The 21,827-nt window shown below is 39.4% G+C and overlaps 1 protein-coding gene across 3 annotated transcripts in view; it reads left to right on the top strand.

Annotated features, from left to right (window-relative positions):
- Positions 1-19,618, top strand: part of ANAPC1 (anaphase promoting complex subunit 1) — an 87,728-nt gene extending 68,110 nt beyond the window's left edge. For all 3 annotated transcript variants that reach the window (XM_081156155.1, XM_081156156.1, XM_081156157.1), the window contains 11 exons: positions 819-1,012; positions 4,787-4,873; positions 6,573-6,690; positions 7,872-7,949; positions 8,827-8,894; positions 9,869-10,007; positions 11,830-11,916; positions 13,262-13,357; positions 14,671-14,869; positions 18,553-18,687; positions 19,257-19,618. In XM_081156155.1, the coding sequence (XP_081012281.1) occupies positions 819-1,012; positions 4,787-4,873; positions 6,573-6,690; positions 7,872-7,949; positions 8,827-8,894; positions 9,869-10,007; positions 11,830-11,916; positions 13,262-13,357; positions 14,671-14,869; positions 18,553-18,687; positions 19,257-19,372 (1,317 nt within the window). In that variant the 3' untranslated portion in view covers positions 19,373-19,618. The remainder of the gene's footprint in view (positions 1-818; positions 1,013-4,786; positions 4,874-6,572; positions 6,691-7,871; positions 7,950-8,826; positions 8,895-9,868; positions 10,008-11,829; positions 11,917-13,261; positions 13,358-14,670; positions 14,870-18,552; positions 18,688-19,256) is intronic.
- The last annotated feature ends 2,209 nt before the right edge of the window (positions 19,619-21,827 follow it).

Genomic DNA, 21,827 nt, shown 5'->3' with positions numbered 1-21,827 from the left:
CTGTAGTTGGTTTGAATTTAGAATAGGAGATTTGAAGTTTTGGCTTATCCTTGTATTTTTGTTCTGGGATATTTAGGTGAGAATATTCTCACCTACCCTGGAAGGATGCACAGGTGTCTAATTCCTGTGACAAGAGAATAAGAAAAGCCATATCCTTCATGGATTATCATACAGTCCTCCATTCTGTCTCAGTACTGAATATTGATAATTGCCTTTAAAAAATTAGTATTTAGTAAAAATGCAGTTGTTTTTGAGGTATTGCTGCTTCAATGACAGGAGGACTGCAAGATTTTTATTTCCTGCTAAAATCCACAGATTTATGCAATATTACTTATTATATGAGAAAATTGGAAACATCAGTCTAAAAGTAGTAAAGTAAGTTTGATTATGGTATATCTGTGTATTCTTATACAGTGGAGCTATCAAAATTGTGTTTTAGAATTTGTTGTGAGATTGCTTATAATAGATTAAAAAGGTTAAAAATATTGTGTATAGTAATGCCTCTATTTTATTTGAAAATATATATATAAATACAGGAAAAGATTTGGAGAAAAAGACAGACAAAATATTTATAGCAGTTCTCTTTGGGTGTTATTATTCCAAGTGATTGTTATTACCTTTCTGATGTTTTATTTCCTGAATGTTCTACATTGAACTTAAATTTCATAATGAGAGAAAATACTTGTTCTTACAGATTTTTAAAAAAGTTATAAACATTTATAGTCTAATGACTACCAATTTTTTGATAATGAAGAAATGTAACACAACAGTTGATAATAAAGAAATGTAATACAATAGTCGTCTTTTCATATTTCCAGACAGGTCCTTACAACCTGGAGACGTGCCTGAGTGTGGTGCTGCTGTCTCTGGCCATGGTCATGGCTGGCTCAGGGAACCTAAAGGTTTTGCAGCTTTGTCGTTTCTTGCACATGAAAACAGGTGGTGAAATGAACTATGGTTTTCACTTAGCCCACCACATGGCCCTTGGAATTCTGTTTTTGGGAGGAGGAAGGTAAATGAATATTTATTTATTCAATGAAAAGATCTTATGAACACGATCTGTAAGAGTAACTTATTTTGAGTTTGAAGGTACATGACAATTTTTGATTCTGACTAGCTGTTAGCTTATCTGGAGGCATTAGTACATGTTAAAAGAGCTTTTTTATGGTTTAACCATCATTTTATGTTCTCCTTAGTAGAGTACCATCCTCTCTCTAACATAGTTAGCATCACTGCATTTCTCAGAAGAGTGTGAACTCAGCACTTCGTTGCTAAGCTTCTTGTCCCCCACTGTTTAAGGGTTTTACTCTTTTACTGAAGTGCTTTCTCATGAAGGTTGAGAACACTACAGCCAACAGGTTCTATGGGATTTTCTTAGTTTTCAACTTCTTGCTGTTTCCATTACCTATCATTCCTGACCCCTTTATCCTTTTGTAAGACTTCCCTGGTTTTTAATGACCTGTATTGAATAAAAATGCACATACAAAAATTGTGCAAATCATAGGAGCACAGCTCAGTGAACGACGGTGTTAGGACGGCGTAGATCAAGGTATATCTCAGAACACCCTCCCGACCACCAGTACTTTACTTCTGCCCAGAGATAACCACGAATTAGTTTTCTAACGCAGATTGGTTTTGCCTATTTTTGAAATTCAAATGGAATCATACACTATGTATCTTTTTGGAACTTTTGCTCAACATTATGTTTGTGAGATTTATCCCTGTTGCCTATTAGTCATGTTTTAGTGCTGTTTGAATTCCACTGTATGATAGGAATCAGTAGCCATAGCTACTGATTTTCTCTGCTGTTGGTAGACAGGTTGTGTTATCTCTAGTTTGGGGCTGTTATAAATAATACTGTTATGAGTGTTCTCGTACAGGTCTTTGATTAGTTGTATGTAGATCTAGGAGTGGAATTGGGTCATAGGGTGTATACGTTTGTTCAGTTTCTGTAGATAATGGCATCAGTGCTCCCAAGGGGTCATACATTTTACATGTCCATCAGCAGCATGTTCCATTCTAGTTGCTCCCTGTCCTTGTCAACACCTGTTAGTCATCATAATTTTAGCCGTCTGGCAGTAGTATCTCATTGTGGTTTTAATTTCCTTTTCCCTGAATAATGATAATAACCAACTAGAAATCTTGTGTGATTTCCAAATCTCTTGCTACCTATTTTCATATTGGTTTATTTATTTTTCAAATTTTATTTGTGGTAAAATACCATAAAATTTACCACCTTAGGTATTTTTAAATGTACTGTTCAGTAGCATTAGTATATTTACATTTTTATCTTGCAAAATTGAAACTCATACACACTTTATATAACAACAACTCTATTTCACCTTCCCCCAGCCCCTGTCAACATCTATTCGCCTTTCTGTTTCTGTTAATTTATCTACTCCATGCTGGCTTATCATCATGATCCTGAGGCCTTGGTCAGTTTTGTATGTTGTAGTTCTCTTCTCCTATTCTTTGGCTTCCTTTTAACTCTCTCGATGAGCAGAATTATTATTTTTATTTTATGGTTTGTACATTTCTGTCCTCCTGATGAAATATTTTTCTACCCTCCCCCCCAAAATGAAGATATTCTATTTGTCTTCCAGAAGTTTTTTAGCTTTTCCATTCGTTAGGATTTAAAACCTATCTGTAACTGATTTTTCTGGTATTTTCCCCCCAATCAATGTCCCATTGTTATTGAGAAGTTTATCTTTTTTCCACTGTTCTGTGGAACCAGCTTTGTTGTAAATTAAGTGTTCGTATACAGGTATTTATTTCTGGGCTCTTATGTTTGATCTGTCTATGTATCTATACTTGCATCAATAGGGCACTGTCTTAATTATTGTAGTTTTATAATTAGTCGTTATAAGACTCTACTCGTACGGTAGAGTAAACCCTCTAAACTGGGATTTCTTTCTCAATAGTGTGCTTTTCTGTTCTTGGTGCTTTGCATTTCCATATCAGTATTGGAATTCATTTGTGATTTTCACACTAAATAACCTAATAAAGTGTTGGTTAGAATTGCACTGAGTCTGTCCATGGGTTTGGGAGGAACTAAAGTCTCTTACAGTGTTGAGTCTCCCAGTCTGTGAATGTGGTGCACCCCTGCACTTACTTCGCTATAGTGTGTGACCTTGGTCCACTGACACGATTTCTAAAGTCACGTCGGTTTGTTTGTCTTCTTTAAGACTGAACCAAACACTGGAACTCGCCTTTCCAGAGCACAGAAAGCAGAGGTTGTCAGGAAGGTTGCATGCCCTTTTAACAGGCTTTGTACACTTGTTCTTTCTTTAATTATTTGGAATGAAGGATGGCTGAAGACTATTACTATAAAAATTCTTATTTTATGATTTTTGAAATGCTATTCTTTCAAAATAAGCCCCTACATTAATTTTATTCTCTTACTCAACCCCGTCTCATCATTCCACACTGTACGACCCTACTTGCTCTTCCCTGTTGAGTAGGTTCCTCCCACGCTGCCCCTGTTCCTCTGGTGATTCCTGGTTGCTTCATGGTTATGTGTACTTTGACAGCATTTACGTTCAATCTCAAAATTCTAACATTAATAGCTCACGTTTGTCTTTGGTTTTATCATAATGGTAAAGAGAAAATGGCCTATTTTATGCACATGTCAAACTATGTCTGTACTTAAATTTTGAAATCTTTTCTTCCTAAATTCATTAAATATGTGTGTATGATAAATGCTAACTTCTTACTTGATACCCTGTATGAAAAAATAGATAGGGAAAGCAGTTGGGGGATGTGTGTGTGTGTGTGTGTGTACACATATATACAGGGTATCCCCAAAAATGTGTACACACACTTTGAATAATTATAAACGCACAAAATAGGCCATTTTCTCTTTATCATTAGGATAAAACTAAAGACAAACATGAGCTATTAATGTTAGAATTTTGAGATTGAACATAAATGCTGTTAGAGTACACATTTCATTTTCAGAACTGAGCTATCAGCTGTTATAGTATCTACATTTTCTGGGACACCCTGTATATAATAAAATATATGTGTATGTTGATTTAGCTTCAACAGTGATGTTATATGATATCCTGTACCATCTTTATCTCAAAATATTTGTAAGAAAAATTCTGGAATTTTAGACTAATCTGCCTGTTTGCCATGCTGAATTTGAGCAACCTTAAAATAACTTGGAAGATTTTAAAAGATTTTTACTTACTAAGAGTATGTGGTGTGGCTTTTATAAAACAAGTTTATCATTGATAACAAAAAACGATTTGCATTTTGAGAAATAGTTTATACAATCAACTTTTAAATAATAACTTTTGCCTTTTTCACTTAGTTAAGTATTCTAAGGAAATGCTTATGCTTTTCAGAAATAGAACTTTTGAGATACCCAGTAAAAACCTTATATTTTTAAGGGTAGTGTTCATAATTTTATAAATAGGTACATATAAAACTGGAGAATAGGGACTATACTTCATACGTGACTTTGTTAACATTTGTAATCTCTAGGATTGTATTCATGCTCCTCAGTACTTCGCTATTTTAGGTTAAAGCTTTGCTTATTATTAGTTCAAATTTTGTAATTTAACATTTGTGGGATGTTGCTTCTGTTTTAAGTAGTACATGATCTTAAAATGGTTTGTGGATTGAGAAATGAAATGTTCACAGCATTGACACGTATTTTCAGGCCTTGCCATTTCAGTATGCCTTGCCACATTAAATACCCCAGTTGCCTGGTTTTCAAGAATGCCTTGAAAGTTTGACAGTATCATTAATTCTGTCTGTACCACCTGAATTTATCTCACAGGTACTCTTTGAGCACCTCAAACTCCTCCATTGCCGCTCTCCTCTGCGCCCTTTACCCGCACTTCCCAGCTCACAGCACTGACAATCGGTGAGTCCAGTGATTCTGCCCCACGTGATCTTTCTTGAGCTCTCTAAGGGGATAATGTTACCATGCTTTGGTTCCATGGACTCATTTCCAAATTAGCTTTATTGTGTTCTTGAACTTAGTTATCTTTCTGGGTATTTTTAAAAGTTTCTCTTACAAAGTATTAGCCAGAAGAGAACTTTGGACATTTGATTAATGGTTTGGTCTTTCACTGTACTCCAATCAGTAGAACTGCTCTAAATCCAGAAGTAGACCAGCAAGGTTATCTTTAGGGAAAAATTGATCAAGCAAAAGATAGTAGCCAAGGGGAACTGAAGATGATACATTTTGTGCTATAATTAATTCCAAGAAGAGAAATTTGTCTGATTTAGTGACAATGTCTATATGAATTCCTTTTTTCTCTGTCTTAACATGAATGCCAAGAAGTTTTGTATAAGTGACATGAAAAGGACAAGAAAAGCAAAATGCAGCAAAAAGTCAGTTTAGAAGTGGCAGTGAGCAGTAGAACCTCAAACACATAGGAGCAATCTGATAATACAAAAGCTCTGCCCTCAGAGCACAAAGAACCACCCACCCATACTTAGTTTCCCTAGATGTCAGGTACAGCAGATTTCCTGCACTGGAGTGAGGGAATGAAATAGCCACTTATGTTCCAGTGACATCCAGTGTGCTCAATTGAAGGCGCCCCAACAACTGCCCAGGGATGAAGCCTCATTGTGGTAGCGAAGCCATCGTTTTAAACTATATCGTAACCCATAGCGAAAGTTCTTTTACAAAAGTAGCCTGACCTGAAGCCCAAACTTTAATGATAGGTGGCACATAAGCATTGTCATTAAATTAATACAATTTAGGAAAGATTTTTGAGTTCTTATGGTCAGCTCTTGGTTAGAGTGCAGTGGAGAGCTGCATGTACTACTGGCCATAGTATTAGTTGGTTTTGTTATTTTAAACAAAGCAATTTGGTGTTAAGCACTAAGAACCTTTATATAACTGATAAATACCAGTTTCTTCTGGCCATGATTGATGCTATTTCTAAGATCTGGGGGGGGGGGGGGGGGGAGATTTCGGTGGGAAGAGGGAGGGTGTTGCTGTGACTAAAACTTAAAAAATAATTTGAAGTCTCATTTTACCCTCCTTTTCCGGGATCTTAAAATGTAAAAGCTTTTTAGTGTGTTTAAATTCTAAAATATAAACCTTAAAGTTTTTACAAAATTTTTGAAAACTCAGAAAGCACACACAGAAAGAAGTATTGCCGCCGTCTCCCGCATTATTTGGTGCGCTGCATCCTGGTAGAAGAGCTCAGCCGGCGCTCTTTCTTCCCCCTTCTCCCCTGCCAGTGCGCTAGGGAAAGAACAAACTAGAAGTAAATGCCTTAGGAGCTGAAAAGAGGTGCCCGTGTTGAGCAGAAAAGGGTATTTATAACTGATCAGTTACTACATATTTTCATGTTAGAGAAATTTTACCACCCTACAAAACCTTGTAACTGCAAACCCAAGTAAAGAGTTCTTCGGTAAATGTCTATAATTTTTAAAAGAATTTTTCTCCCACGGCTTTTTAACTGGGCCTTCTCACCTTCCTTCAGGACAACTCATTAGAAGATAGCGCGCTAGTGTCTGTCTGGTTCAGTTTGTCGGCCACAGCAGAGTGTAGAGCTCGAGCCCTTGTCACCGTTGGTTACCTCCTGTCTGTTTTCTGTGAACAGGTACCATCTCCAAGCTCTGCGGCACCTGTACGTGCTGGCTGCAGAACCACGGCTGCTAGTGCCTGTGGATGTGGACACAAACACGCCCTGCTATGCCCTCTTAGAAGTTACCTATAAGGTACCTCTTTTCCTGTTGTTTGTTTGTAATTTTAGTACCACTCATTCGTCTTTGCAGGTCAAAATATTTCAAAAGCATTGTCCTTTAGAAGATGATAGTATTGAGTTGAACCCTCATAAAAACTGAAGCCTCCATAGTTCTCGCACATCCTGCGTGCCAGTCAGGTTCATTTACAGTCTGCGGGTCTAGGATCTTAGAGATCAGCAGCTGCCCTTTCATCCTTAGAGCTTTTTTGAAAGTGTCTCTGTTAACTTTATGTGGCTCATGGTAGTGTTCTAAAAAATGAACTAAGTTGGAACTGTTCTGAGATTTGTTAGCAGAGTGCTTTAAGGCCCACACTCCTGTGTTTGATGAGAGATCATTGATTTAGATGTAGGAGTAGATTACACATAATATATCCTTCCTTCAGTTCAGAATGATTAAATACCTTCTATGTATCAAAATTGTGCCAGGCTCTGGGATATAAAATACAACATTGTCATATTCCTTGTCTATCCATCAGGGAGCCAGGCATGGGTTCCGTAAGGGTAGAGTGGTAATTGGAGGTATGTGCAGAGTGCAGGGGGAGCAGAGAAGTGCTCCATCCACCTGGGGTGGGGAGCAGGGGAGGCAGTTAAGGCAGCCACTGTGTTTGGGCTGAGATGTGCCAGCCGCAGAGGCGTGGTCCCAACAGAGACAACATGAGGCCTGGCAAGTGCAGATTGGCAGTATCGCTGGCATTTGAGTGCAGGGCTCAAAGTGATGGAAGTTGATGCAGACCCACAAAGGGTTGTAGGCTTGAGCCCTTTGAGACTTGAGTATCAGGATTTTATGCTATTTGATAGTATGTGTACAGACTATGCGGAAGAGATATAGTGATGTTTCTTTGTAGCTTCTCCTAACCTAGTGATTTTCAACCGGTGTGCCGGAAGAATTTTCAAAACATGCCATACCTGACCAGTGCCAAGAGGCACTGACCTCTTTTCCCTGAGCTTGTCAGATGAAAAAATGACAAGAGCCAACACACTATCTGTCTGGTGTGAATGAATCAAAATTATACCAATTTTTTGTGTGTGTGTGAGATTGGCAAAAAATATGTTTTTTGGTGTGCTACAGAATTTTAGTAATTAGTTTGTGTGCCAGGAGATGAAAAAGGTTGAAAATCGCTGCCCTAACTCCATAGTTCTCTTTTATTTGTGAAGGGTACTCAGTGGTATGAGCAAACCAAAGAAGAACTGATGGCTCCCACCCTTCTTCCAGAGCTCCACCTTTTAAAGCAGGTGAGTTGGATATGGTTTAGGGAGATCTATCCAAGGGGTAAGTTCAACCAGAATAGCATAGCATAGCATAGCAGATAGCTAAACAAAAGCTTATGCTTTCTCAGCGTAGTTTTTGTTTTTTGTCTTCAAATGAGTTGGTTTAATTCCAGGTAGTACAGAATTTGGGATAGAGCAAAGACTGAAGAACGCAGTGGCAGGATTCTGGGCTGGGTTTATTCTGACCTCACAGCCGAGGTTGAAATGGCTGAGTGAGAAGAGCTAAAGAGATGAGCCACACTACATGACTATTTATTTTTACAAAAGTTTATTCTTAAATGTACGCCAGGCTCCAAGACAACACTTCATGCTAGCTATAGGTGGCAACAGATGTTATGACAGGGCATCTGGGCGTTAAAACAGGAAATGGAGTTAAAGATCACCACTCCCCCAGGCATAAGGAATATCTCACTTTTTGCCAGATTTCTTAATTCTACCTGTGGCCGGGGACCTTCCCCACAGCCTTTGCTTTTGGCCCCCCACATTTCTCACCTCTTTCTGCTGCTGCCTGAGTGCCTCATCACCCATGCCCATCTCCCTGACCACCTTCCCTGCTGGACAGGGTGCCTGCTGCTCCTTCCCTGCTTTCTTAGTGTTTTGCCAGAAATAGGAAAGCAGCCCCACAGGCAGGTGTCATGGGGAGTCGGGAAAGTCTTTCGATAGGTCAGATGGCCTCAGAACATGACTCACTTGCACCTTTGTCTGGAAATGGAGCTTGTTAACCTCTCAAAGTTTTTTCCAGTCTAGTTATTCTTACTCTCTCTGCAAAGCATGGGTTTCATTTTGTCAGACTGACACGTTTTCAGCATTGGGTTGACTGTATATACATTTGTCTTGGCAGATTAAAGTTAAAGGCCCCCGGTACTGGGAACTGCTCATAGATTTAAGCAAGGGAACTCAGCACTTGAAGTAAGTATATTGAATTTCTCAGATGTATCTGTAAAGTGAGTATGGGAAGGTGTAAATTACAGATTATTTTCTGGAATGGTTCTTGTCATCTTTTGATCTCACCCAGGATAATATTTTTGAAACAGTTGTGTTAGAAAGTGAAAATTTCAATTTAGAAATAAAACCCTAAATATTATAAGTTTATTCATTGAGAAACGTGAAGTGATTTAACTTGGAGCAGTAATGGAATTGTGTATTGGAGCAATAATAAACGATCTAGTTTAAGAAAACAAGGCTGATGTGTGTGCCCATAAAGGGAATTGGATGACAGCTGAGTTGATGTTTGTCAGATGACACCTTCTGTTGTGTCTCTACCATTCTCTTCTTATAGATTGTTGTCATAAAATTAAGATTATGGTCGATTGGTTTTGGGTAGAAATCAACGTATGTAAATAATTTCTTTAATGAACAGAGAATGTTAATATAATAATTTTACACTGGTGGTGGTATGTAAATTAAGTCTTTAACTTTTCAGAAAATTTAATAAGCTTGCAAAAGTTTTTATAGTTTAGCCTCACTTTCCATTTCCTTCAGACGGTCTATATAATAGCTGTTTCTGTATTGTTGTGTCTTTAGATTTGCAGCATCATTTTCTTCTCTAGCTGTTTGGTACCTCTGTGACCCACACATAGTGCTCAGGGATATGAGGAACATGAAGACATGTCAGATAAATTACTGCCTTTGAAACTCATACATGAGTACGGTCCAGATGCCTTCTTACTTAACAAGTTCCATGAATCTAGACGCCAAAGAAAAACTTTATTTTGGCTTTCTTGTAGGGACTGATTTAATTTCAGACACAGTAAATAATCATATACCTTAGTGGAAAATGGTAAAGACTTCATCTCATGAGAATATAGGGTTGGGAAACATGACGTTTCTGGCAAGAACCTCCAGTAATGCCTCATATTAAATTCATTCTTGTTTCCTTTCAGGTCAATCCTTTCCAAGGATGGGGTTTTATATGTTAAGCTCAGAGCAGGCCAGCTCTCCTACAAGGAAGATCCAATGGGATGGCAGAGTCTGTTGGCCCAGACTGTTGCTAACAGGAACTCCGAAGCTCGGGCTTTCAAGGTAATGTGCTTGGTGAAAACTGAAGGAGAGGGAAGAGTTCCACATTCCTCTAGCCCACCTAAGGCATCCTTCTGTGATAGCATTTATGGCACTGTTTAGATGGGTCTGCTCCCTCTGATCACTGCAGATTGTAAAGACTGAATGACCTGCATCTGTGCCGCCTTAAGTGGCAACCATAGTAAAATATAGGTGATGTGCCAGGACTCTAAGGATGATTCATATCTGACGGCAGGGATAGTCACAATATATCTTAATACTATAAAAATACTTAGTTTAATAATTTTACTCATTAATCTTCAACTCTGTCAAGATTTACTTAATTCTTGGCAAAAAATAGAAAAAATATTTTTGTGAGGTAGCACTTAGTTCCATTTTTAAACTTCCATGGGTTGCTTAAATCTTGGTGCCGATAGAATGACGACAGGTTTAGTCTTATTTTATTGGCTTTATCCTCTGAGTATCTGAATGCTAATGCTGTAGTGTTTGGAATGAATAAGTAAAGTGTGTATGAAGCAATCTCACTCTCATGGGGCCAGTACATATCTTGCTGTACATTCCAGAACTCAAATAAGCTTTCAACGTTAGAAATGTGTTCAGTGATCTACCATCAGAATTTCAGAATTTCACACCAGTTTTCAGGAATTCCATGAGCAAATCTGTTGCTGCTGGAGCTACCTTAGAAGCAGTGCAAAGTAGTCAGGGCCCCTAAGGATAGTTACATGGAGCAAAAAGCACAGCACACGGACTAGCTCAGTGGCAGCAGAGGACTGAGTGGCAGTCTTTGCTTTTCCATGTAAGGAGACAGCAATTTATTTTAATTCAACTCATATTTTATTTTAGGTCAGTTACTTACAACTGTCTTTATAATATTCCCAGGATTTAAATGGATGTAGTTAACATCAATGAATATTGTTTGGCAGTATTTGATAGGTTGCGTAAGAAATACTTTTGCAGGATTTTTGGACAGAGTTTAACTTAAATTAGAACTACTGCTTCTTATGTACATTAGAGCCCATCTCAGATACCTAGTTTGTAATTAGACTTGAGTTTGAATGGGCAAAGTGTATAAAAATGAAAAGACATCTCAATTTGCTACCTGCTGGGAGTCAGAAGTAAAATATAAGCCTTAGTGGAAAATGGTAATATACCTTCATTTTCACCTTGGATAATATTTTTTCTCTCTCACTATTTTTTTATTGTTGTAAAATACATATAACATAAAATTTACTATGTTAACCCTTATTAAGTGTACAGGTATCAGTGGTATAAGTACATTCATATTGTATAGCCATAACTTCCATCATCTCCAGAACTCTTTTTTTCATCTTGAAAAATTGAAACTTTGTCCCCATTTAACAAGAACTCCCCATTCTCTACCCCATCCCTAGGCCTTGGCAACTTCCATTCACTTTCTCTCTCTCTGATTTTGGTGACTTAAGTAGAATCATCCAGTATTTGTCTTTTTTGAGGGGCTTATTTGAGTGGCATTCTTTTTTCCTTACCTTTTCAGTAACAATCTAGTGTGCTTTTCAGTTAGTCAGTGAATGAGAGGGAAAGCGTTTTTTTGGGGGTGAGTTGTGTAAGAAAGACCAGTTTATTGGACTTTTGATAGTAGTTCTTGTTAGCTTATCCAAAAGCTTCTTGTAACTTCTGAGAACAGGTTGATGAAGCTGTAGCAGGTTTGTAAAACCTTGGGTTTTGTGGGATCATTGTGTGAAGAAAATGAGGGAGATTTCTTATAACTACATATATTACCATTTATGTGTAAAGAAAACAATCCTTATATTTTACTTACATTTGTTGTTGTTTGTTAATTTTTTAGCCTGAAACAATTTCAGCATTCACTTCCGATCCAGCACTTCTGTCATTTGCTGAGTATTTCTGCAAGCCCACTGTGAACATGGGTCAGGTATATATTATATGGTTTGCTCAACTCCAAGACTAGAATTTGTTGTTATGTCTGTGGACACCACCAAAAAAATCTATAGTACCCCTATCTATCTTTGACAATGATGACATGCCTCAGGCACATTGGATGATTTTTGCTTGGCAAATATAGATTTTTTCCATAGTCTAAAAGTATGAAATTCATTAACTTCCTACAAACTTAAAATTTCTAAGACACTAATTTTAATAGGTGATAACTTCCATTTGTCCATTTTACTGATTTGTGTTTTCAGTGTTTACTGCTATTGTTTTCATGTAATTTTATTAATTTTGTTTTCTCTGTATTTTATAACCTTTCTGTTGGTCATAAAACTGTTCTCTTTAGGATTCAGAGGTTACCCAGATCACTGATTTAATCCATCATTGCAGATGGCAAAGGCTGAATGTAGGAATTATATAACCTGGGATTGATGGCCTATTTGCTTACCAGAGTGTGTGGCCTTGAGAATACTTGTAACCTCTCCAAGAGGCATTCTCCTCATTTTTAGAAGTGGGATTATAATAGAAACTACCTTACATTCTTGTTTAAAGGGTGAAGTGGAATAACCTTTGCCTCTAATATATTGAATCTTTACTCTGTACAGGCACACATCAGGGATTTTGTGGGTTGGGTCTTTTGGTGATATGGGTCTCATGGTGATGCGGGTTGTAATATTTTTGTTGGAGGAGGGACTTGTCTTCAGTTCATAACAAAATGCAACACCTGTGAAGAGCAATAAAGCGAAGTGCAGTAAAATGAGGGATGCCTCTATTAAACACTCTTCTCATTACTTTATGCAATTTTCTCATTTAATTCTCACCCTGAGGGTAGGCACTTTATCATTCTGGGTTTACAGGCAAGGAAACTGCCACTCAGAAATGTCACATGCCCAAGATCACAGCTAGTAAAGACTGGGCACTGCGCCCAAGGCCACAGATTTCTGATGAAGGCTCATTCTTGCCTTAACCCCAGCAGGATGTGGCTTTGCTGCCTCCTCCAGTCTTGTTTTGCTCGGTGTTTCTACTATATATTTGGATGCTGGATCCCCTTTCTGCATCCTGCCCTTGCCAGCACAACCCAAGGCTTGGTCCAGTTCTCTCCTCCACAGCATTGTGTCCTTAACTGTCCCTTGGGACTTAATTTTGGTTGTGTTTTATTGGTGTTTAAAGTTGTATGTGCTGTGATTTTATAAAGAGCCAGCTGTTTTACCTTTTTATGTCATTCACTGCGGAGCTTAAAAAGGGCCATACAGTTGCTATATAGTTTTTCTTGAATTGTTTCTGGAATGTACATTGATGTGCTACAATCAGCTTCTGATTTTTCACAGAAACAGGAAATTCTGGATCTGTTTTCTTCAGTGCTCTATGAGTGTGTTACTCAAGAGACCCCGGAGATGCTGCCTGCATACATAGCAATGGACCAGGTGTGGTTCACAAACTTATTTTCCTTCTTATGAGACTTATCCTGAACAGGGAGATAAGGTTCCTAAGTGCTCATGTTTTTATTTCTCCTCTGCATTTAGAAATTCAGAAATTGAAGCGTTATCAAAGTTGAAAGCTCTGTGCGTATCAAAAAAGCTTAGAATTTATGATTATAGCAGTGCCCTTTGTTGGCTGTCTTACTCTAGGGTTCCCATTCTCCCCCTTGTGTGGCCCCTGGCCTCCCCCGTGAGAGCCTCTCCCTGGAGGAGACTGCACAAGTGAGCAGTGAGTGAACAAATGGCGCCTGCTGATGGCAGTCACGTGCACACCTGCATGGTGAACCTAGCGAGAGGTTATAGGGCCAGTGTGTAGTCGAGGGAGCTCAAATTCATTTTTAATTTTTTTGTGTGTGTTATTGATGTTTTAAAAAAGCCTAAAAGGGGTAGTGCAGGAAGTGATTTTTGACAGCTTTCCTAAAGGATTGGATCAGTTTATTCACCCAGGTTATTAGAAACACATCAGCTTTTTAGTATATCATTCAGACCCAAATTTGCAGTTAAGCTAAGCCAGTAGTTTTCTAACTTGGCTAAAATTTATCTGGGAAATCTTAAAAAGTGCAGATTCTCGAAGCCCATTTCATAGCTACTGGATCAGAATTTCTGGGATGAGATCCAGAATTTACAGTGGTAAAGGGCTCTTCAGGTGGATATGAGACAGTGAGTTCACAGGTAGGCATTTGGGACTCAGTGTCTAAAAAGCGGAGTGGGACGTACATTTGGGTAGGGGACAATCCCCCAGACCTGAAAATCACATCATGCTAAGGAACATGCTGACGAAAAGGCAATGTCCAGTGTAACAGTCACATAGGCCCAGAATGCTGTCACTGTCTGATACCTGATAGTATTGATTAGAAAATGTCAGTGTGTGACTTCCACACTAGCACTGCTTTCCCACAACGCCTCTCCCTGCAGCAGCCAGTTCACAAGCTGTTTGCTCTTGCTGACTGGGAATGTGCTTTCCTCTTAGGCTCTGAACCTTCACCCTGTTGCCATCATGGGCCAGTGTCTATGGAGGAATATCCTGTCTGGTTGCCATCATGGTGGCTTTGCAGATGGGTCCCAGAAGCAGTATTATCAGAGGTGTTGCTTTTGCCTTCTGACCCTGGGATCCCTGGCCTTACCCCAGCCATGTCATACCTACCTGGTGTTCCCAGAGGTGACTGGCTGTAGACCTGTTGGGTATTCATTTTTTCAAAGCCATTGAGCCAAGAGTGACCTCATTTGCCCTTATGGCTTTTTTCTTTTCTCTCAACAAGGCTGTAAGAAGACTGGGAAGAAGAGAAATGTCTGAGACATCTGAACTTTGGCAGATAAAGTTGGTGTTGGAGTTTTTCAGCTCCAGAAGCCATCAGGAGCGGCTGCAGAACCACCCAAAGCGGGGGCTCTTCATGAACTCCGAGTTCCTGCCCGTCGTAAAATGCTCTATTGATAACACACTGGACCAGTGGCTACAAGGTAATAAGAGCCTGTGCCCCTTGTGCTTTTAAGATAATGCTGGGACTCAGCTTTTCTGTTCTAACATGTTCTCATTGGTAAGCAACACAAATCTGAGGACAAGCCAGAATGCCTGTGGATTTAACATTTCTAGTTAGGAGAAATAGACTGATTATCTACTTCAACTTCTTTAAAAACATATTTACTCTGTAAACCCTGGAGAGAACATACATGGCATTTTAAATAGCACTCTACACTTCAGAACCTGTTTTACCTTCTCTAGCGTTAGGTCATGTTTTCTTTCTGGCCTCTGTCTTCTGTACCTGAGGGGTGTGTCACCTCCCTGAGGCCAGTAGCCGTCTTTTTCCCTCTTCTATCCCCCCTCCCCCTAAAATTTGGTATGTGCTTATGGAGCGAATGCTTGTTTTACAACTCTTGAGTCCATGAGAACATGGGACATCATGTCACGGTGGCTTTCTATCCATGGAAGCACTGACTTGTGATTGCAGGGAAATTGTGACATCAGTCATAACAGTGTCCAAGTGAGTCTGCTTCCCCTGAAACAAATGATGGGGCCTTCGGATTTATGGAAAGCTGTCTGTGTGTGACATATGGCTGAAGTTGGGTTTACTAAAATCAAGTCAACACCTTGATTTTATTTTTTTCAGTTCATATAGATGCTTCTGATACATATCTGACAGCAACCTGGTTTGGGTGAATACTGACCCTAATAACAATAGTAGTAACAATTCTTGATTCTTTAGTGTACTAGTAATCAAGAATCTAAGAGTTTGAATATAATTAAAAACTACCTATTATACTATGAAGTAAATTTCTGGAAAAAATTAAATTATAAACCAGATTTGAGGGATATACTTGGAAAACAGCAATTTCAAACTCCCAATGTTTATATTTAACACCTACATCTCATCTATCATTTCCTCGTGGGATTCGAAAGATCATGCAGTTAAAAAAAATTTTTAATAATTTTTTTCTCACTTTGGGGAAAAATACAAGTTATTTTATAGGTTTTCTTGTTTTTTTTTCTCTTCAGTTTAGCATTTGATTAACTACAACAGACCTTTGCTATTGTTAAGAAATTTGTCCTTAAATATCTGATTTGCAGATTTCCAGAACACAATGAAACTTTGGCAGTGACTAGAGCACTCTCTAAAACAGCACTGAACTGCTTTCTTCCTTTTGCTCTTTAGGACACTTGGTTACAGCATTGCTCTGTGCCTCCAAACTTGACTGCCACCCCGATTGCCAAAAATGTGTATTGATTTTCTAGTGAGGAACCATCACTTTTTAAAACTCTTAAATCTTGCCTGGCCGGGCTTGGTTCAGCGGTTGAGCGTCGACCTAGGATCCAGGCTATCGGGGTTCGATTACCGGACAGGGCACATGCCCGGGTTGCAGGCTCGGTCCCCAGGCGGGGTTGTGCAGGAGGCAGCCGATCAATGACTCTCTCTCATCATTGATGTTTCTCTTCCTCTCCCTTCCTCTCTGAAATCAATAAAGATCTATTTAAAAAAACAAAACAAAACAAAAAAAACTTCTTAAATCTATAGTCTCCACTCTCCGAAGAACTAGCTGTTGGCTTTGGGATAGAGAACAATAAATTCAGTGAAGATGTATCAGTGCATGCATCAGTGTGGAAATGTCATTCCTGCGTGTACCTTAAAATCACAGATGCTACATGGACTTTCAGGGTCACTACTATTAACCCAGTCCAGTCATTCATCTGTGAATGCATTGGACTTACCATATTGTCTAGATGTTTTATGTGGCTCCTCAATTAGATTTTAATCTGAGCAAAGAAAATGGGTTTTAAGTGAAGAACTTGAAGTTTTATTAGCTTTTTAATATTTTATTATGGAAAATTTAAGGCATAACACAAATAAGCAGAATAGTTTAATAAGCTCCATTAGCCGGCCTCAGCAGTCACCAACATTCTGCCATCCTTCTGTCATCTGTACCTGCACCCATTGCCACATTCAGTTATTTTTTCAAATTGCGTGCCATTTTCTGTCCCTACCAGCAGTGGCTGCAGTGCAGTTTTTGGCATTGTCGGTTTAATTTTAGGCAGGCTGGTGAATGTGTAGTGGTATCTCATTTAGTTTGCATTTCCCTGGTGACTCATGGTGTTAACTATTTTTCATGTGCTTTTTTTGTTACTCATACACTCTTTGTGGAGTGCCTATTTAGCCTTTCCCCATTTTTAAATTAGCTCTCTCTTAGTTATTTGAGTTGTAGGAGCTTTGACAAAGTCTGGCTACAAGTTTTGAGATGGTTTGTGGATATGTGCTTCTACTTTTTGACTATTTGTTTTCTTAAGAGTGATTTTTGTTTAACACAAGTTTAAGTTTTGATGAGATTTAATTTATCAGTTTGTTTTATGGTTATTGCTTTTTGAGTGCTGTCCAAGAAATCATTCCTACTTCAGGTCATGAAGAATTTTAAAGTTTTCTGTTAAAAAGTTTTGCAATTTTATCTCTTATATTTAAGTATACAATTCATCTCAAATTAACCTTTTATGTGGTTGAGGAGTTGAGGTGTTTTTTTTGTTTTTGTTTTTAATATAGTTGTCCACTTGTTCCAGGACCATTTGTGGAAAAGACTTTTCTTTGTAATAAAATTGCTCTGGGGCTTTGTTGAAAATCAGTTTGCCTGAATAATCAGTATGAATCTGTTTCTGGGCTCAGTGCTGTACCATTGGTCGGTCTGTCTTGTCTGTATGCCAGGACTATATTGTCTTAATTACTGCAAATTCAGAATAAATTCTGAAATCTGGTAGTGGGAGTCGTGTTCAGAGGGGAATTTATAGCACTAAATGATTACAGTATGAAAGAGGAACAGTCTCAAGATACTAATAAAAGTTCAAGAAACTAGAAAATGAAAAGCAAAATAAACTGAAAGCAAGCTTTTCTTTTTCTAGTTTCTTGAAGCAAGAACTTCATCTAGTGACTTGTCTCAAGCTTAGCATTTTGCCCAGAAGAACAGAATGGCTTCTTTGAGCTTTGCCATAGGAATTAGGACATTTCTGTTTCCCAGAGCCTCCAGCAAATGTGTTGTCCAGCAGCTCGTATCTTGAACTTGAATTGGAACTCCTGCAGTTCCTCGATCAGTACCCTTGGCACAAAGTTTCCTTCACTGAGTGGCTCAGGTCTGCCTAGCCCTGACCCAGTCACTGTCAGGAGAATGGGATTGCCTGGTGCCCCAGCCCGCTGGTTCTATAAGTGTGGTCCCTGGAGCAGGAGCAGCAGCATCCCCTGGGAACTTGTTAGAAGTGCAAGTTTTCTGGTCCCACTTAAGAAATTCTTGATGTGTTTTAATCAGCTCTCCAGGTTCAAATTTGAGAACCTCTGGCCTAGACTAATCAGAATCCAGGCTTGGAGCTGAAGTCAGTCCCCTCCTGTGTTACACAGTGGAAGGAAGGATATTTGGGGAGACAGCCACAGTGTGCCACTGTACTTTTATAGCACTCATCACAATTAGCAATCATGTGTTTATTTGTGTGATCTCTGTCCCCCACAACTCTAAACTCTGCAGAGACAGACACTCTGGTTGACACAGTAGCCTTACTGCCCAGCACAATTTCTGCCTAGTATATGGTAAGTGCTCATTGAGTTCTTGCTGAAAAAGAATAAAAAGGCATCCCTCTGCCTGCCAGGTGTGTAGTTTCATTTGTGTTTCTCTCACAGCTGGGGGAGATGTGTGTGTGCATGCCTACCTCAGTGGGCAGCCCTGGGAGGAGTCGCAGCTGAGCATGCTGGCCTGCTTCCTTGTCTACCACTCCGTCCCAGCTCCACGGCACCTGCCATCTGTAGGACTAGAAGGTACTGCAGACCTAAATTCTCTTTTCAGTACGTGATTATCACTTAGTTTTTTAGTTTCGTGGTAGGAGACATTTCTAGTGAGTTATTTTCTCTAGGGTGTTTCTGTCTTCATTCGTGGATGGGTGTTACTTTTTGGAACCTTTTCGGAAAAAAAAACAACTCTCTAAACTTTACACATGCATAAACTTTTATTTACATTCAGAAAACACCTGTATATACTAACACATTAAATGTTGTTGTTATTCTTTCTTAATTGATTTTTTTAAAAGTTATTTTTAGTTTTTTATTAATTGTATTTAAATAATATATATAATTAAATAAGAATAGTTTCACCTATAGTTAGCTATAGGTCACTTTCTGAAGTATAGAATGGGTGAATTTAAATTTTTATATCAAATTATGTTTTACAGTGCATTGGGGAAAATCATAATTTAAATTTCGTGTTGGGTAGCTGTTTTTAAAGGGAGGAATGCCAGCTTTAACCTGGTGTGGCCGACATTTCCTTGGAGGAGGATTGGGGTTGAGTCTGTTTAGAAGTATGACCTTTCCCACCACTTGCATTCCTTTAGGGAGCACCAGCTTTGCAGAACTCCTCTTCAAATTTAAACAGCTGAAAATGCCCGTGCGAGCTCTGCTAAGATTGGCTCCTTTGCTTCTTGGAAACCCACAGCCAATGGTTATGTGATCACATTTGGTGGAAAACCTGCCCTGCAATGTGACTTCTGCACAAAAACGTGACCAAACAGTACAGCTAAAGAAACATTTGTAAGTTTTATAATGCAATCAGGGCGAAATGAGCTTAACAAACCTCAATGTATTTTAAAGTCTGAGTGTTTTAAATGTTCTAGACTGTTGCTGTCAGCATTAACACATGATCTATATAAGTTACAATTTACTTTTTTAAATAAAGTTTTTTGGTTTGTTTTCAAAACTCTTGATTTCGTTTGGGGTTCCAGAGACTAGAGCATTGGGGGCTGGAGTGGACATTGGCTTTTAAAATCCTTCTTCTATGATGATTCCAGTGAAGTGACTATGCTCAAAAATGCAGTTTTTCAAGAAGTTTTTAAAACTTTCTGCATCAACAAAAGGCCTTCAGTGTTTCCTAAGATGTCACAGTTGTCCTGCTTAAATTAGTGTGTGCCAGAAAGTATGATTGATCACCTAAATGGGAGATTTATATCCTAAGGAAGAATTACCCAGTGTGAAGCCTGCTCTAAATAGAGAAAGATGAAATTTCCACTATAGACATGGCTTCCGAAGTTGTTTCCACCCAAAACACAGAGAATTTATTCCTGTATCAGGGGTCTCTGGACTAGATGATGATGAAAGATACTCATACACAGGTGTCTCCAGCTTCCGGTTTCCAGTACAGAAAGAAGGCTCCCTGCTGTGCAGACTGTGACCTGTGCTCTGTGCTTCCTGAATGGCCACAGGGACCATACACTGGTGGAAGCTGTAGTCATGTCACATGTCTATATCCGAACTGTGGTGTTTAGCTTTAAAAGTGAAAATTAGAACAAATAGAAACATTTCCTTTGAGATTTTTGGTAACAACCGACATGGCATTTGCTTTTGCATTTCTCAGGCTTGGAGACCGGGTGGCTCGGTTCTCTAGACGCTCACAGTTCCATCTGCTCACCTCCCCCAGGACTTGCTCCTGTGTGGGGAGCGTGGGCGAGATGTGGCTGGCCGGGAAGGTGAAATTGTTTCCTTTCACTCTTGGTTTTTCTTTTCTAACTAAAAATAAAAGAGTTAAAATGGTGGATTACAGAAATTCCATTGGAATCTAGATTTAAAGAACTCAGTATCTTGACAGCTGTTGCTTTGTCTTCACTCACAGTTGTTTACAACTTGTATGCTTTGCTTTGAAGAACAACTTGAGAGACAGTTGCACACATATGAACTCTCATGTATGAGGAGATCAGTCATTGGAATGTTGTCAACAAAAGCAAAAATTGGGCTTGGTGAGGGAGCAGAGTAGAAGATTGCACAGAGTCTGGAGACAGCACTCTCTTTGTATTTTGGGCCTCGTGACTAGTTGGCAGGGAGCAGAGAGGACATTCTGGGCAGTGTGCTCTTGGGCAGGCATGCTAGGATCATCAGAACCAATTTCAGCTACTTATGGGTTCTCAAAAAATCTTGAGTGTAGCTCTCACCATCCCAGCCTTCTCAGAGCCATGGCAATGGAATAGCTGGGGAAACACCCACGGTTCTCAAGTGCTTTGGCTCAGAAGTGGCCATATCACTTCCAGTCACAGCCTGTCGGTAGGAAGTAGTTGCATTGTTCCACCTCATGTGACTACTCCACTTGTCCTTGAAGGGGAGGATCAGAAGCTGGAGGGTGCTCGCAGTGTGTGTCACAGTGTGGCTCCTCACTTAACAACTCCCCACATCCATCTTGGCTGCTTGCACAGGTAAGTACACAGTTGCACACAGTTGCCTCCATAGATGGGCGTAACTAAGGACGCAGTACAGCTACATACACACACTCGGATGATTGTTTTCCAGTGGATGCTGACGTCTGTGTGAAGGCATGAACTTGTGGCAACCCTGAGGTACAGAGGCCAGGCCTTAGCAGGAGACATTGGGTTCTGCCTCTAGAGCTTCTCTCGGTCCTCCCTAATTTACTGAACAGGCTGCTTTCTCACCCTGTGTGTAGAAACCCGTCTTCATAGCTTATGGTGAGGGGCATGTCCCAGCTCCTGCATCTGTCAAACCTACACACAAATGAGCAAATCAAGCTCTAGTGACCTCTGGGCCACCTTTAACACTGCACCCGATCCCCCCCCGTGTCCATCCCTGTCTCTCTGAAGGACTTGGAGCCTGAACTGTGTCAAGGTCACAACTTCTGCTTTCATTTGGGGCATCATCTCTGTGCCGCCCCCTTTTTTTAGCACCTCTGAGCGATTTAAGGGTAATCTCACAAAACACATCGAGCTGGCTTTTGCTTTGCGAGTCGGTCTAAAAATCTTTTAGCAGCAACTTTAAATTTATCAATACAAACAGTATGCTCGATCTCAGTTGTGTCTGTTTTTATGTTGTTTAGTGTATTTTTTAGATTTACTGTGTCTTTGTTTGCTTTGCTTTTTAAACATTTGCTGTATTCGTCACTCTTAGCATTTAGGATGGCTCATGGTTTT

Source organism: Miniopterus schreibersii (assembly GCF_964146895.1).
Source record: "Miniopterus schreibersii genome assembly, chromosome: 13".
NCBI classification, from domain to species: domain Eukaryota; kingdom Metazoa; phylum Chordata; class Mammalia; order Chiroptera; family Miniopteridae; genus Miniopterus; species Miniopterus schreibersii.
This window is presented reverse-complemented; position numbering and strand designations above follow the sequence as displayed.